Source organism: Manacus candei, unplaced genomic scaffold (assembly GCF_025592945.1).
Source record: "Manacus candei isolate 608988 ecotype Guabito, Panama unplaced genomic scaffold, ASM2559294v1 h1tg000033l, whole genome shotgun sequence".
NCBI lineage: Eukaryota > Metazoa > Chordata > Aves > Passeriformes > Pipridae > Manacus > Manacus candei.
In genome coordinates, this window is record NW_026138081.1 from 6,969,900 (window position 1) to 6,983,177 (window position 13,278).

General features: G+C 40.5%; 1 protein-coding gene across 5 annotated transcripts in view; it reads left to right on the forward strand.

Annotated features, from left to right (window-relative positions):
* Positions 1 to 13,278, forward strand: part of PAPLN (papilin, proteoglycan like sulfated glycoprotein) — a 56,322-nt gene that overhangs the window by 4,591 nt on the left and 38,453 nt on the right. For all 5 annotated transcript variants that reach the window (XM_051791512.1, XM_051791516.1, XM_051791514.1 and 2 more), the window contains one exon: positions 11,284 to 11,346. In XM_051791512.1, the coding sequence (XP_051647472.1) occupies positions 11,284 to 11,346 (63 nt within the window). The remainder of the gene's footprint in view (positions 1 to 11,283; positions 11,347 to 13,278) is intronic.

Below are 13,278 nucleotides of genomic sequence, written 5' to 3' on the forward strand. Positions count from 1 at the left end.
AATAACTACTGTTAGTTCAGGAGCTTAGTGAGATGGTATGTTTCTTTAGGTCTGTCTGTAGAGACCTTAAAGAGGGTTTGTAAACACCTTTGCTTATTAATTTAGAAAGTGTCTTCACAACATTTGTTTGGTTTATCCCTTCTGCATTGTACTTATGAGGCCCTTCCAAAGCTTCTCTGTAACCTGGCTTGCAGCTTTTATGTTTTTACCCCAGCTTCTTAGAGGTGTACCACACTCTTTAATCCCAGTCTCTATAGATAGAGCAGCCATGAAAAGCCATTCTTTCTGAGGTGCAGGGTGGGGATGAGCCAATGTGCTATACAGCCACGTGTGTATTGGACAACCACATTCTGGACTTCCAGGACAAATGCTCTGCTGTTACAGGGAGCGAAGGGAGGCGTTTGTGGTGGGGAACAAGGGCACATAAGATTACATGTCTTTGTTATGGCACTAACTTAAACTAGTACTTGTTTGTGACACTGAATGAAATTATTAATAAAATGAAAAAAATTAAAAAGAGCCAATTTGCTATCTCTGAAAGTTTTTCTCTTTTTTTCTGTTCAGAGTGAGATAATTGAGACTTCTTTTTCTGGCCTATTTTTAGGTTCTCGTATACTGTGAAGTGTCCTGACACCTCACAGTGTTTTTTAAAATATTTCACTCCATGAATGTAAGTGCTTGATAGCATTGCAGAAGTGCTGGGGTTGGGATAGTTTCTTTGTAGCTAGTTTACTAGTAGCTGTTTACTAGTAAATAGTCCACTCTGAATGTAGCATTTGATACAAGATGTTTGATTAATGATTTTAGGTGATTTTCAAGCAAAGATGTAGAGCTTTGTTTGCTGCTCTCTCTATGTATATACGTTAAAAAGAATATTAAGTATTAAACAAAATTGTCTCGATGTTAAGGGAAAGTAGCAACCACTGTGATATAGAGAACTCGGAGAATGGATGATCTTAAACATTGCTGTTCAGTACATGTAGTAACTTCTGATGCAGATAATTTAGCTTTGGCTTTGGGATGGCCTCTCTTTCAGATCCAGCTACTTACCAGCTTGGTAAAAGAGAATGCTGGTAGATCTCACCTGATCTAATTGCTTCAGGGATTAATTGCCTCTGAAATTAGGCACCAAGATTCACTTGGAGTCTGTGGGAATGGCTGTGCCCTGACTTGCTAAAAGAGTTTAGGAAACAGGAAAGGAGTTACGTTGCTGTAACTGGTTTTCTTGGTAGTACTTGAGTTTGAGTTAGAGGAACAAATTTTTATTCTATTTGTTCTGTTAAAATAGGAAACTTGGAGGAAAAAACCCTCTGATCTTGGTTGTGGGCCCCTTCTTCTGAATGTAATATAAAGAAGACAAAATACTGTTCTGTGCCTCAGAACAGGTAGGGCTTAGGCACCAGAAGACTTTCTCTTTGTTCAGGTAGGACTTTAACTGTTAATAAAACATTAAGCATTTTATTAGTTCATGTATGTACCTCATGACTAATAATACACAGAAAAAAATAGCTCTTTTATAAGAGAATGGGAGCTGCTGTTTTGTATGAGAACAGCACCTAGAATACACAGGATGCAATTATAGTAGTCCTCACAATTAGTCTTATAGGTTCATCATTAGCTGAATGAAAGGGGAAGTGTTTTCCCAGTGACATATTGGTGCTCAGTAAACTCCGGAGGAAATAGATTGCTTTGCTCTTAGGTCTGTGGGAAGGATTATAAAAAAGTGATGTAGATCTCTCAGTGCACCTAGCACAGCTACTGAGCCTAGACAGTGAGAGAGGATTGGTCAGGTTCAGTACATCATTTGCACTTATGCCCAAATATGATGGACTTGTCAAAAGAACTTATTTCTCTCAAAATTATACTCTGCTGGATACAGTTTCTGTCTCATCTTTTAGCACTCTTGGATCTGAACTGTGATTTGTTGTGGTCCAGTCCTGTCTTGGAGAATGAATAATAATGGTTGCTACATGTTTGAGAAGAGACTTTTATATTAAAGTATTTGATATGGGTTTCTACTCCTATGCATAGTCTATGATCAAATCACTTGTTTAGGCTTCCTCACACAGGAAAGCTCACCTTCTTGGCATGCAGACATGATGTATAGAAAATAAGTGCCATCCACAGATTGTTTGTTTCTCTGCCTAGCCCTTAGAGCAGTAATTGGATTCTGGTTTCTGTGGGAGAAACCAGCTTCAGAGCAAAGAACCAATTTATTTTTAGATCAGACTGTTGTCATTTTGCTGTGATCACACCACTGAGCATGTGCTTCCTTTGAGAGCTCTCCAGGCAGTGCAGTGTGATCACACCCTCCTAGGATCATTTTTTATGAAGTTAATTTTTAGTGACAGATGAAAGATGCTAGAGCCAGTGTTCTTGGAGGCAGCAGCCCTAATTCCACTAGCACACATTCTGCCTCCTAAGTTTGTTAGTCTAAAGTTCTGGTTTAGGTTGCGGGGTTTTTTTCATTTCTGTTTCTTTTAGTTCATCTCACATTAGTCATCTCTCCCTTGCACAGTAATGTAAGCAAACCCACAGACTTCTCTGGGGAAATTCCTGCTTCATGCCACTGAAGCTATGTCTGCATCACAGTAACAGTAAGAGTGATTCCTTAGGGAAGAGATGTACTTGTACAAGTGTGGTGTGTTTGACATGTTTACGTACACACACACACACACACACACACACACACACACATATATATATATATATATAAAACTGAGTTAACTTTAAAAAAGTAACTTAGGTTCCAGAAATGTAGAGGCAGCAGCAATCAAAACTCACATGAGGTTCAGGGTAAATACTCTCATATTTTCCTGTCTATTATTAGTCCCCAAGCAAATTTATTTAAATTATTATACAGGTGTTCCCTATGTATATATACTACAAGCATACTGTTGAATGTAGCACTAATATCCTCTCAGTGAACAGATGTAGATCTTGCAAAGAGAGGCAGAAAAAATTTGCATTGTTTTAAAATCTCATCTTGAGGTAACGCTTGTTTTTTAACCCATTGCATAGCACAGAAGTAGCCTTATTTATATTAGGATAGAATGAAGTTAAATAAAATTTGAAGCAATTTTCTAGCATTAAAATCCTTTTTTTTCTAAAGAGTACTTCAAAATTTGAACTGTAAGGGATTAGTCTCAGCTAGCTAACATGCTTGCCCAGGTGTTAGAGAGTGAAGTCCCTCCCACTGTAAGCGAAGAGCAGATTTGATACCTACCTGATGAAACTAAATAGGCACAAGTCTGCGGGGCCTGAGCAGATGCATCCCAGGCTGATGTGGTTGCCAAGCCACTCTCCATGATACTTGAAAAGTCATGGCAGTTAGGCAAACTCCCCAGTGATTTGAAAAAGGGAAACATTGCTCCTATTTCTAAAAAGAGGATGCAGGAAGACCCAGAAAACTGAAGGGTTGTGAGCCTCCCCTCTGTGCCTCAGAAGATCATGGAAGCAATGTTCAGATGCATACAAGAAAAGGAGATGATCCAAGACAGGCCAGCATGGCTTCACTAAGGCAAATCATATCTGACCAGTCTGGTGCCCTTCTGTGATGGAGTGACTGCAGCAGTTGACAAGGGAAGACCAACCAACGTCATCTACATAGAATTCTGTAAGGCTTTTGACACAGTCCCACACAACACCCTTATCTCCAAGTTGGAGAGAGGTGGATTTGAAGGGTGGACTTGAAGGGTGGACTATTCTGTGAATAAGGCATTGGATGGTGGATGCAGCCTTAGAGCTGTGGTCAATGGCTCTATGTCCAAGTGGAACCTGGGGATAAGTGGTGTCCTCAAAGCTCTGTCTTGGGACCGGTGCTCTTTAATATCTTTATCAATGGCATAGACAGTGAGATCAAGTGCACCCTCAGCAAGTTTGCAGGTGACACAAAGCTGAGCAGTGCAGTTGACACAACAGAAGGACAGAATATCATCCAGAGGGGCCTGGACAGGCTTGAGAAGTGGGCCCATGGAAACATCACCAAGTTCACCATGTCCAGGTGTAAAGTCCTGCATGTGGGTTGGGGCAATCCCAGACCTGAGCACAGACTCAGGTGGATGCATTGGGAGCAGCCCTGCAGAGAAGGACTGGGGGGTTCTTGTGGATGAAGAGCTGGACATGAACCAGCAATGTGTGCTTGCAGCCCAGAAGACCAACTGCATCCTGGGCTGCATCAAAAGCAGTGTGGCCAGCAGGTTGCAGGATGGGTGTCTCTCCCTCTGCTCTGCCCTTGTGAGACCCCACTTAGAGTGCTGCATATAGGTCTGGGGTTCTCAGCATAAGAAATGTATGTGGACCTGCTGGAACAAGTCCAGAGGAAGGCCTCAAAGATGATCAGAGGGCTGATCAGATGATCACATCTGCTATGAAGACAGGCTGAGAGAGCTGAGGTTGTTCGGTCTGAGAAGAGAAGGCTGTGAGGAGACCTTATTGCTGCCTGTTGGTATTTAAAGGGGCCTTAGAAAAAAAATGGAGAGTGACTTTTTGTATGGGTGGGTACTGGTAAGACAAGGGACAATGGTTCTAGAGTAAAAGAGGGGAGATTTAGATTAGATATTAGGAGGAGATTCTTTACTGAGAAAGTGGTGAGGCACTGGAACGGGTTGCCCAGAGAAGTTGTGGATGCCCCATTCCTGGAGGTGTTCAAGGCCAAGTTAGATGGGGCTTTGAACAACCTGGTCTAGCAGAAGCTGTCCCTGCCCATAGCAGGAATGTTGAACTAGATGATCTTTAAGGCCCTTTCCAACCCAATCCATTCTATGATTTAAAAACAGCAGCAGTGCTCAGTGTCAGGTGATATTTCTGGTCAGGCTAAATATCTCATAGAAATGAAGCTTAAGCTGTGACAAGACAGTAGTAGATGTAAAAGACTGTTAGCCATTCCTCTTCAATTATGCTAGTATTTGGGTGACTATATCCTTTTCATGTATTTTCCATAGGCAGTGTGTGGCTTCTTGTTGCAATGTCTAAATTAGTCTGTGTGTGTTTGTCATTATCCCTACATGCTCCCAGATTTAATTAACAGCTAAGCACTGTGAGACTACCAAAATAGAAGGCGGAATCCTATCTCTACTCCTTATAATAAATCTCTTGCTGCAAACCTAATAGTGGGAGGCTAGTTGCATAAAATTGACTCTCAGCTGATATTAATAGGTAGACAGAAAATTGCCCTCATGAAATACTGTATTAGCTCCTGTAAAGAGCTGGCATAGTGAACAAATTTACTTGGAAGATGCTGCTTCACTGACTTAAGCCTTAGATACTTCATTGTAGATTTTGGAGAGTGGGGGAAAAAGTAGGTCTGCTTCTTCCACACTCACTAATGGGGTATTGTGTGAGGCCTTACTAGAACCTCTGTGTGTTGATCTTCCTCTTGAGCCTGATGATTTTTCAACTACTGTTCTGCGTGATTTCAGTATTCAGATTAAAACTCTATGTCAGAGGCTGCTATAGCTTCCCCAGGTGTTGCTGACCCTGACATTGCTGTAGAAGTCCTCTGTAAAAACACTGTCAGTCTGTGTCAGCCACATGAAGCAATGGCCTGGTGCAGATTCATGTACCTGTTAGGAATCAGGCTGAAGGCTTTGTTGAAAGGCTATTGATAGAGCAGGCTAGAAGATTCTTCTATGTTACTACTACTCACTTCTCCAGCTGCTGTGCTTGTTAGTAAGTTTTTGTAATTTTTTTTTCATTTAACAAGGTGAATTTTAAACTTATTTCAGCTGAAAATTTATCTTTCATAATATGCATAACACAGCTGAAAGTATATCTCAGTGGGATTGCTTTCTTGATGAGGATTCTTCAATTCCTAGCATGTATTTAGAATGAATTACTAAATCTGGGTACCAGTGGTAAAGATATGGCTGTAAAACTTTTACTCGGACAACTTGTGTTGTTTTATTTTGGTTTTGTCTCCATTTCCAATAAGCCCTTTCAAACAGTCTTTATTTAAACTCATTTATAAACATTTATCCCTTGCTTTGTTTACAAACAGCTCTTTATGACTGTGGCTCATCACATGGTCAAGGCAAAGGAAATTCAGCATCCTCCTGCTTTAATGGGCACATGCACATTAATTGACTTATCTGCCCTAAGCCAAAGGACACCAGGGCCAGGATTTTCTTTGGGAATTTTTTTTAAAAAAGGATGGCTTACTGTAGTTGGGGAAGAAAACAGGTGTATTAAGAAGTATCTTGAATGTGATATCCTCTGCCTAAAATGATGATTGGTATCCTGGTTCCTCTGGGCTGTGTGATGTGGTCCTCATGCTCTCCCAACTCAGCACACAGCTTAAGTAAATGGAAGTTTTTCTCTATCCTTCATCCCTACTCCGTGGAACCCCTTTCTCTCCCCACCTTCATCTTACCTTCTTGCAGTATGTGTTTATTTTCCCTTTTCTAATTCTTCCAGCAAAAACTTAAAGGTCCTTCTCAGTTGTCAAGTAAACAAAAACAAGCTGGAACCAAGATATCCTGGAAGATTTTTAGAGCAAAGCAAAAATCATGATGTCTTCCGGAAATGTAGTGAGTCTGAAAGCTTAAATACTTTGCTCTGAGTCAATGACTAAAAAAATTCATGTCAGTGAATAACTGGGCAACATATCATCCTTTCTGACTTCCCACCACTGTCAACCAAACCTCTAAACATAAAACATCAAAATGAGATCTTGTGTGTTAAAGGGGAGTGGAGGAAAGGTGAGAGAATTCTGAAAAGGTGTGAGTAGTGGGATCACTGGGGCAACTTCTGCTTTAGTGCTGGATGTGCTATACTCGATATTGCAACAGGCAAAGATTTATTGCTGCAGTGGTCAATCTGTACCTCACAAGCCATGCAAAGACAGCTTTTGTGTCAGGGCTACCTCAGATGGGAATAATAGATCCATGTTGGGTAATTCAAATTGGGAGATAAAATGAGCTGTAAATACCTGCCAAAGTCAGTAATACTGGATGGCTTTGCCACTTACCTACATGTCCAGATAAGTCTTGTCTAGGGAACCCTGAAGGGGTCTTTTTACCTTCTGCCTATGAACCACTCCTAGAGCAGTCCCTGGCCCACATATGTGATATGTATCTTTGGCCAAAGATGATTTAGAAATGTGGCTCACAGGCCAAAGAAGACTGGTCTGTCTTACGTGCTAAACGGAGAAGAACCATGTAACACCAACTATCCAATTATTTTCAAAAAGAATAGAGAAAAACTGATAAATCTGTGAGCAGTGGAACTTGTGAAACCTGTTTTATTCTGACTTTATGATCTGATTCTGTAGTGCCCAAACAGCTTAGGTTCTTGTTTATGCAAGGCTGAATTATTCATAATATTTCTTTCGAGTCTGAATTTCCTTCCTATTGAAAAAAAAAAGTTGTCATCTAAATGGATTAAAAGTCCAACACTTCTCTTCATCCTGGCCTAGTATCTTTTCTCTCAAAATGTAATTTTATTGCTTTTGAGACCCTGAAATTAGTTAGGTGATTCAATGTTATTTTTACATATATATACAGGCAAAATAGGTCTTGTTTCCCAAGGAACATGGATGTTAAGAGGTTATTTGGAAAAGTGACCAACTTTAAGTAAGCAATCTTATTTGTGTATTGGAAGGCGGGATTTACACACATAAAGTAAATATAGGAGTCATTAAAACTGTCCTTGATTCTGAAACATACTCCTGGTCTTAATGAAGATTTGATTGATTTTGCTAAGCCTGCCTGGGCCTGGATAAGAGTTTCTAACTAAATAAAATAGTATTACAGTAGTTCACTGCTGGCTCCACTATAGAGAAGCCTCCAAGTCTGCCTATCTGTCTTTTCTAGAATTTCTATTTGTTAAGGCAAAAGATTCTTTCCTAAGTGGGTTCAGTGTTAAGCCCTGAAATAAGGGTACTTACCCCAGTTTCCAGTTGTAGTGGAGTTTTTGTGTTCTGTCCATAGTTACAAAATTGCAGTCATCTCCTCCATAGCCCTCTCACCCACCTGTTTTGGAATAGAAGTAAGGTTCCTGAGCTGTTAAAATTAGATTTAAGTTTGAACTTCCCCAGTGTTTGGAGGAGCTTGGGTCAGCATCTCTTAAAGAAAACAGTCCAGAGCTGAACTACAGAGCAGATTCCTTTTGACCAAGCTTACAGATGGCTGGGACTAGTCACCACTTCAACCTTTTTATTCATCTAACCTGAGCAGTTAATGCCAGATTATGGTTAGATAGACAATTTTAATCTTTTCTGGTATATGGGGCAGAGCTTTCAGCTGTGTACACATCTAGTTCTGGTTGAAGATTCTGGTGGTTCCTTACTTGTTGTGAACTTATTCTTGTCTTGTAAATCCTCTCCCTGAGATAACTTCATATTTTAGTACTATGGCAGGAATCCCTCTGTGAGCTTTTCAGCAGCTGTTCCATATCTTACACATAGAGTCACCATTTCCCTTCAGGCCCTGCTGCTGTTTCTGGGTGGAGGAGGGGTGCAGATGCTGTTCTAGCACACAGTGAGAAAAGGGAGCTGGGAAGGGTTGAAGAAAATTAGAGAAGGGCAGGAGGCACAGGGAACAACAGCTGCTGTTGTTACAAGTGAAAGCACTGCAAGACACTGTCATTTTCATTCCTTCCCCTGCATACTCAGCCTTCGGTGAGAAGAATGGCAAACAATCAGAATAAACATATGCTGCTGTACCCCAGGTTTTACAAGGAGTTAGAGCCATTAAATCCAGAAACAGAACTTGAGGGTTTTTTTAAGCTTTTGGACAGATTCCCCAGTTCCATCTGTTGTGGTTGAAACTAAGGTGAAAGGGGTAAATGCTGAATTCTATATCTGAGGAAGCTTTTAAAATAACAAGTTTATTGAAGCTCACATAATCAAATACAAGATTTGTTTTGCAATGAGAGATTTAATAGGATACAGACAGCCCTGTTCTTCCTTCTGACAATCCTTCCTGGAATCTGTTGACTAATTTATTAGGACTGGATGGTCTAAACTTTTTAATGCCAAATTTGAGACATATGATAGCAATTACCATACAAGTGCAATGACACAAAAATACAAGCAAGCACCAGGGCTGTAACCTCTTGCTGCTTTGATGCCTGGGATTGCCCCATACATTGGGTTCTGACTCTAGTTGTCTCCTCAGAGACTCTTTTTATCCTATCTGACTAAAATCATCCAAAATACTAATTGCTTGGGGAATGGGAACACTGGTGAGCCACTCCTCTAGCCTCTGCTCCAGGAGCCTCATGTGGTTTGATCCCAGCTTCCTGTCTGCTTCTTGGCTCAGATGTTAGAAAGGGCTGAGTGGGCAGTCCATTAGCAGCAGAACAAGCATTTGATTTTCAAGGCCATCTCCAAAAACCCAAAGTGGTGCCTGGAATGGAATATATGAGAGAGGAATGATGGAGAAGAGATTTTTTTTTCCACTGAGTAGTAGGAAGAGGAGGTGATCTCCAATACTTACCTCTGATACCAAGATGATTCAAGGAAGAGGCTGCTTTCACAGTGACCTTTGCTAGTGGTGTGAACTACTTCAGGACAGCTTTAGTGTTTGTGTGCATGGAACTTGTAGTAAAAGGGTCTCCTCTTGCCTGTCCTTCCACTGGGAAAAGATTTGCAGTTGGATAGGGTTTTGACAAAGGTCTAGCCTATGTTTTGGTTGTACACAAGTACACAGAGAGTGTACTTGACCTCTTGTGGAGGTATCTCTGGGTTATTTCTTCCTTGATCTGAACGGGAAGAGTAGTAGTAGCATGTGTGGGTAATAGGGTGTACATAGACTTCCCTCAGTTTCTTAAGAATGACTAATACAAAATTAATGAAAGTCTATTCATATGAAAAGCTCCTATAGCTCCATTTTCTTACGAATCTTATGTTTGGCATGCAGTAGTTAGGGAGAGACGCTTGTTTTTCCAGTTACATTTTCCCTGTTCATGGCTATTTTGCACACAGAATTTGGTGCAACTGGATTTTTCAGAAGTTAGTAGCTTTTACATATGAAAGGGAAAAACATTTAAGAACATGCTTTTTTATCCCCAGAACAGGTAATGTTGGAAATGTCAAAATCCATGATATATATGGACTTGGAGAGTGGTAATGAGCTGTGATTCAGTGAGACCTAGGATTAGGAGAAAAATGGTTGCCCATGACAAAATAACGTGAAATGCACGAATACTAGATCAAGTAGGTTTCATTTTGAGTATTTCTTGGTTCTGATTTGATATTCTCATGCAACAGTGATTTTATATAAATGTTATCACTGTTAATAATGATGCATGTTCTGTATTTTAGCTGGATTTAATAGGTTAGGCTAAAGGAGCTATATGTGAAGTTTTAATATTAAAACAGATGTTGTTACAAGGACTGATGAGATAAGCATTTCTTCCTTGATTCTTTCATGCATAGTGAAAGGAAAATTTATCCTTCTGTCCTTTTACCTTTCTTTTCCCAAGTTAGAAAGAAGCCCAAACTAGATAAAACTATACTAGGAATATCAAGTGTGTCTCCTTTTTTTTTCTGGGATTAATCAACTTGCCATGAGGTCATGAGAAAATGACCATGAGAAAGTCGGTCTCTAGTGGCTGAAGTGTCCATAGTCACAGCTGTGAATGCTGGTGAGTGGTGGTTGTTGTGGGCTGCAACTCAAAAGAGGAAGGATTAAATAGCAACAGGCAATGTACCAATGAGATATTGTGGTCACAAACATGCATAATGCCCCAAATTTAGGAACTGTTGTATGCTGCCATACCAATCTGTGTGACCTGATCTCCCTTCTAGCTCTGCAGAAGGGATATAACTACTCATTGTTGAATGTAGCTATAGCTGTCTGTGATGAACTGTAGGATTTTAAACAAGTGAGACCACACAAAGACAGACACAAAGCTTCACCAGTCCGTGCAAGATGACTACAGGGTACAGAAATGTTAACTGTGGAATTTCTTACCTTGGGTTGGTGGAAGTCATTGCAATCTTCAAGTATTTTATCATGTGTATATGTAAATGGGTGGGATGGCAGACATGCAACAGCATGTACCTTCCACTGTGCCTGGGGATGATGTTCTCATAATATCAGAGGAAAGTTCAGGGAAATATTTACACTCAGTAATTACATTCTGGCTTTCTGTACAGGGTAATTTCAGTCTTTGCAGTTGCCTTCATCTATCCAGGGACTGTAGTGATAAAACTGCTTTTCTTCTCTCACCTTCATTTTAGTTCCTCCTCCATTTTTAGTGTGTGGTATTGTAGTTCTTCCACCAAACGAGCAGCAAAGAAGCAAGCAATTCTGATCAGTAATCTTTCTGTTCCCACAGGCGGAGATGAAGAACTTGTTCCTTCTGCTCATGCTAACAGTAGTGCCACCTTCTGTATTTTCAGTAAGTAAACGCTCTTCTATGCACTGTCACAAGATATGAAAGATACTTCTCTTAAGAACTGTCAGCATTTGTAACTCAAGTGTTTCATAGAAAGTATTTTCTGAAAGAGCCAATGGGTTTAAGTCCTCAGTCCTGCTGTGGTACATCATAAAAAATCTGACGTGGCGATTAAATAACAGAATTCTGGTAGTCCCTTTGGCTCCAGGGATGTTATCTGCAAAGCAGTAATTGCTGTCTCCTGCTTCAAAGCTAGAAAGAATTGTCACTTGAAGTAAAGAGAATGAATTTTTGGTTAGCTCATTTACTCTTTTCTTTGATCTTAGAATTCTCAGCCATGTGATTTAGCTTTACTGGCAGAGGTAATCTTTATGTTATGCCGATTTGATATTATCAGAAAAAGAATACAACTGTTAAGAACCGGGATCCCTCTTCCTTTCTGAGAGAGGCGTAGGATCTTTCTGAGAACAGTTTCTCTGAGTTTAAGTCCAACTTTATTAGTGAGTTGGACATCGAAGGTAAAAGATGGCCTGCTGAGTAGAGTGGAAGTGTTAGCAAAGGAAGAAGTTATATGTTTGTTAGGTGTAAAGGAGCAGAGATGGGAGGGGGAAAAAAAAGATGCAATTATCACCTGGAATAAGTGTTTTGCTTTCTAGGCCACCTTTGAAGATCAGGGATGAGAGACCAGAAATCAGGCAGAGTTTGTTAGTTGTCATATGTTCTGTCTTACAGATGGAAATATGCTTAAATGAGCTCTTGCTATCTAAGATCTAGTAGAAGACCATACTGTATGTTTAAAGAACCAGAATGGAATACATTATATTCTGTTCATGTCTTCACCTGCTTATCTCCAACCTGGTGATTTTTGGGAAGGGGTATGACTGAAACACGCTGCAACTGTGAAGGCTTACATTTCTCTGTAGCATTAGACTCTATCCCCTGCATGCCATCAGTAGCATTCTTGAAACCTTGCTGAATGAAGGGAGAAGGTTTTGCTTAGTCATCACTAAACTTCAGTTTCCTTGACATGCTGGATCTCTCCAAATCATGAGGAAAGAAGAAGATCCATCAGCCCTGAGGCACTCTGCTGTGGCAATTCTCCTTTTTGTTTCTAGTAGGGAAGAGAGAAATGGCATTTGTTTGATAAGGGCCATTCCTTACCAGATGCTAATGCAAGCAGGCTGAACCATAGCAAGAGGTGGTCGGCTTGCGCAGGGTGGAGCTGGCAGGACTGACTGTAGCAATGGCAACTCAATTCTGTGCTAGATCAAGCTAAGCACCCAAAGAGTAGTGGAGATGCCTGAACACCCGCAGCTGGGACAGCTCTGAAAAAGCAGAGCACTCATCTAACCGCTGCAGAAGAGGAGTGGTAGCTCTGCTGCTATAAATGCAAATGGTTAGAGAAAGGAAGGGAAGCAGAGGGTGAGTTTGAAAACTGAGGTAAGGAATACTGCATGGTGGGGACATAAGCTGGAGAATTGATTGCTCTTCTAGATCCCTCTCCACTCCTTTAGGACTTTACCTGAGGTGGCAGGTTTTTTTAAAAATAACTTTAATCCATATTGCATAGCATTGAAAAGCTGCCTTCCCTGTGCTGTTCTTTTGTAATTCCCAATGGCAGAAGTATAAGAGATTGTCAATGATGTGGTACATTTCTCCACACTGAAGGAGAAACAGTTCATTTAATTTATAGTAGCACATATCTAAGAAGTTGAGGCTCTGCCTCTTTATTGGATATTAGATCCAGAGCAGTCTTGCAGCTAAGACAGCAGCAATTGTTTTGATTTTGGTGTCAAATGAGCTGCCAGTATAGCAACACATTGATAGAAAGGATCACCTCCAGCTATACAGTGAATTGTGTATACCTCAGGAGGAACAGGATGGTGGTGGTAGAACTAAAATCAGCATGTGTAGGTTTTATTCCAGAATTAATTG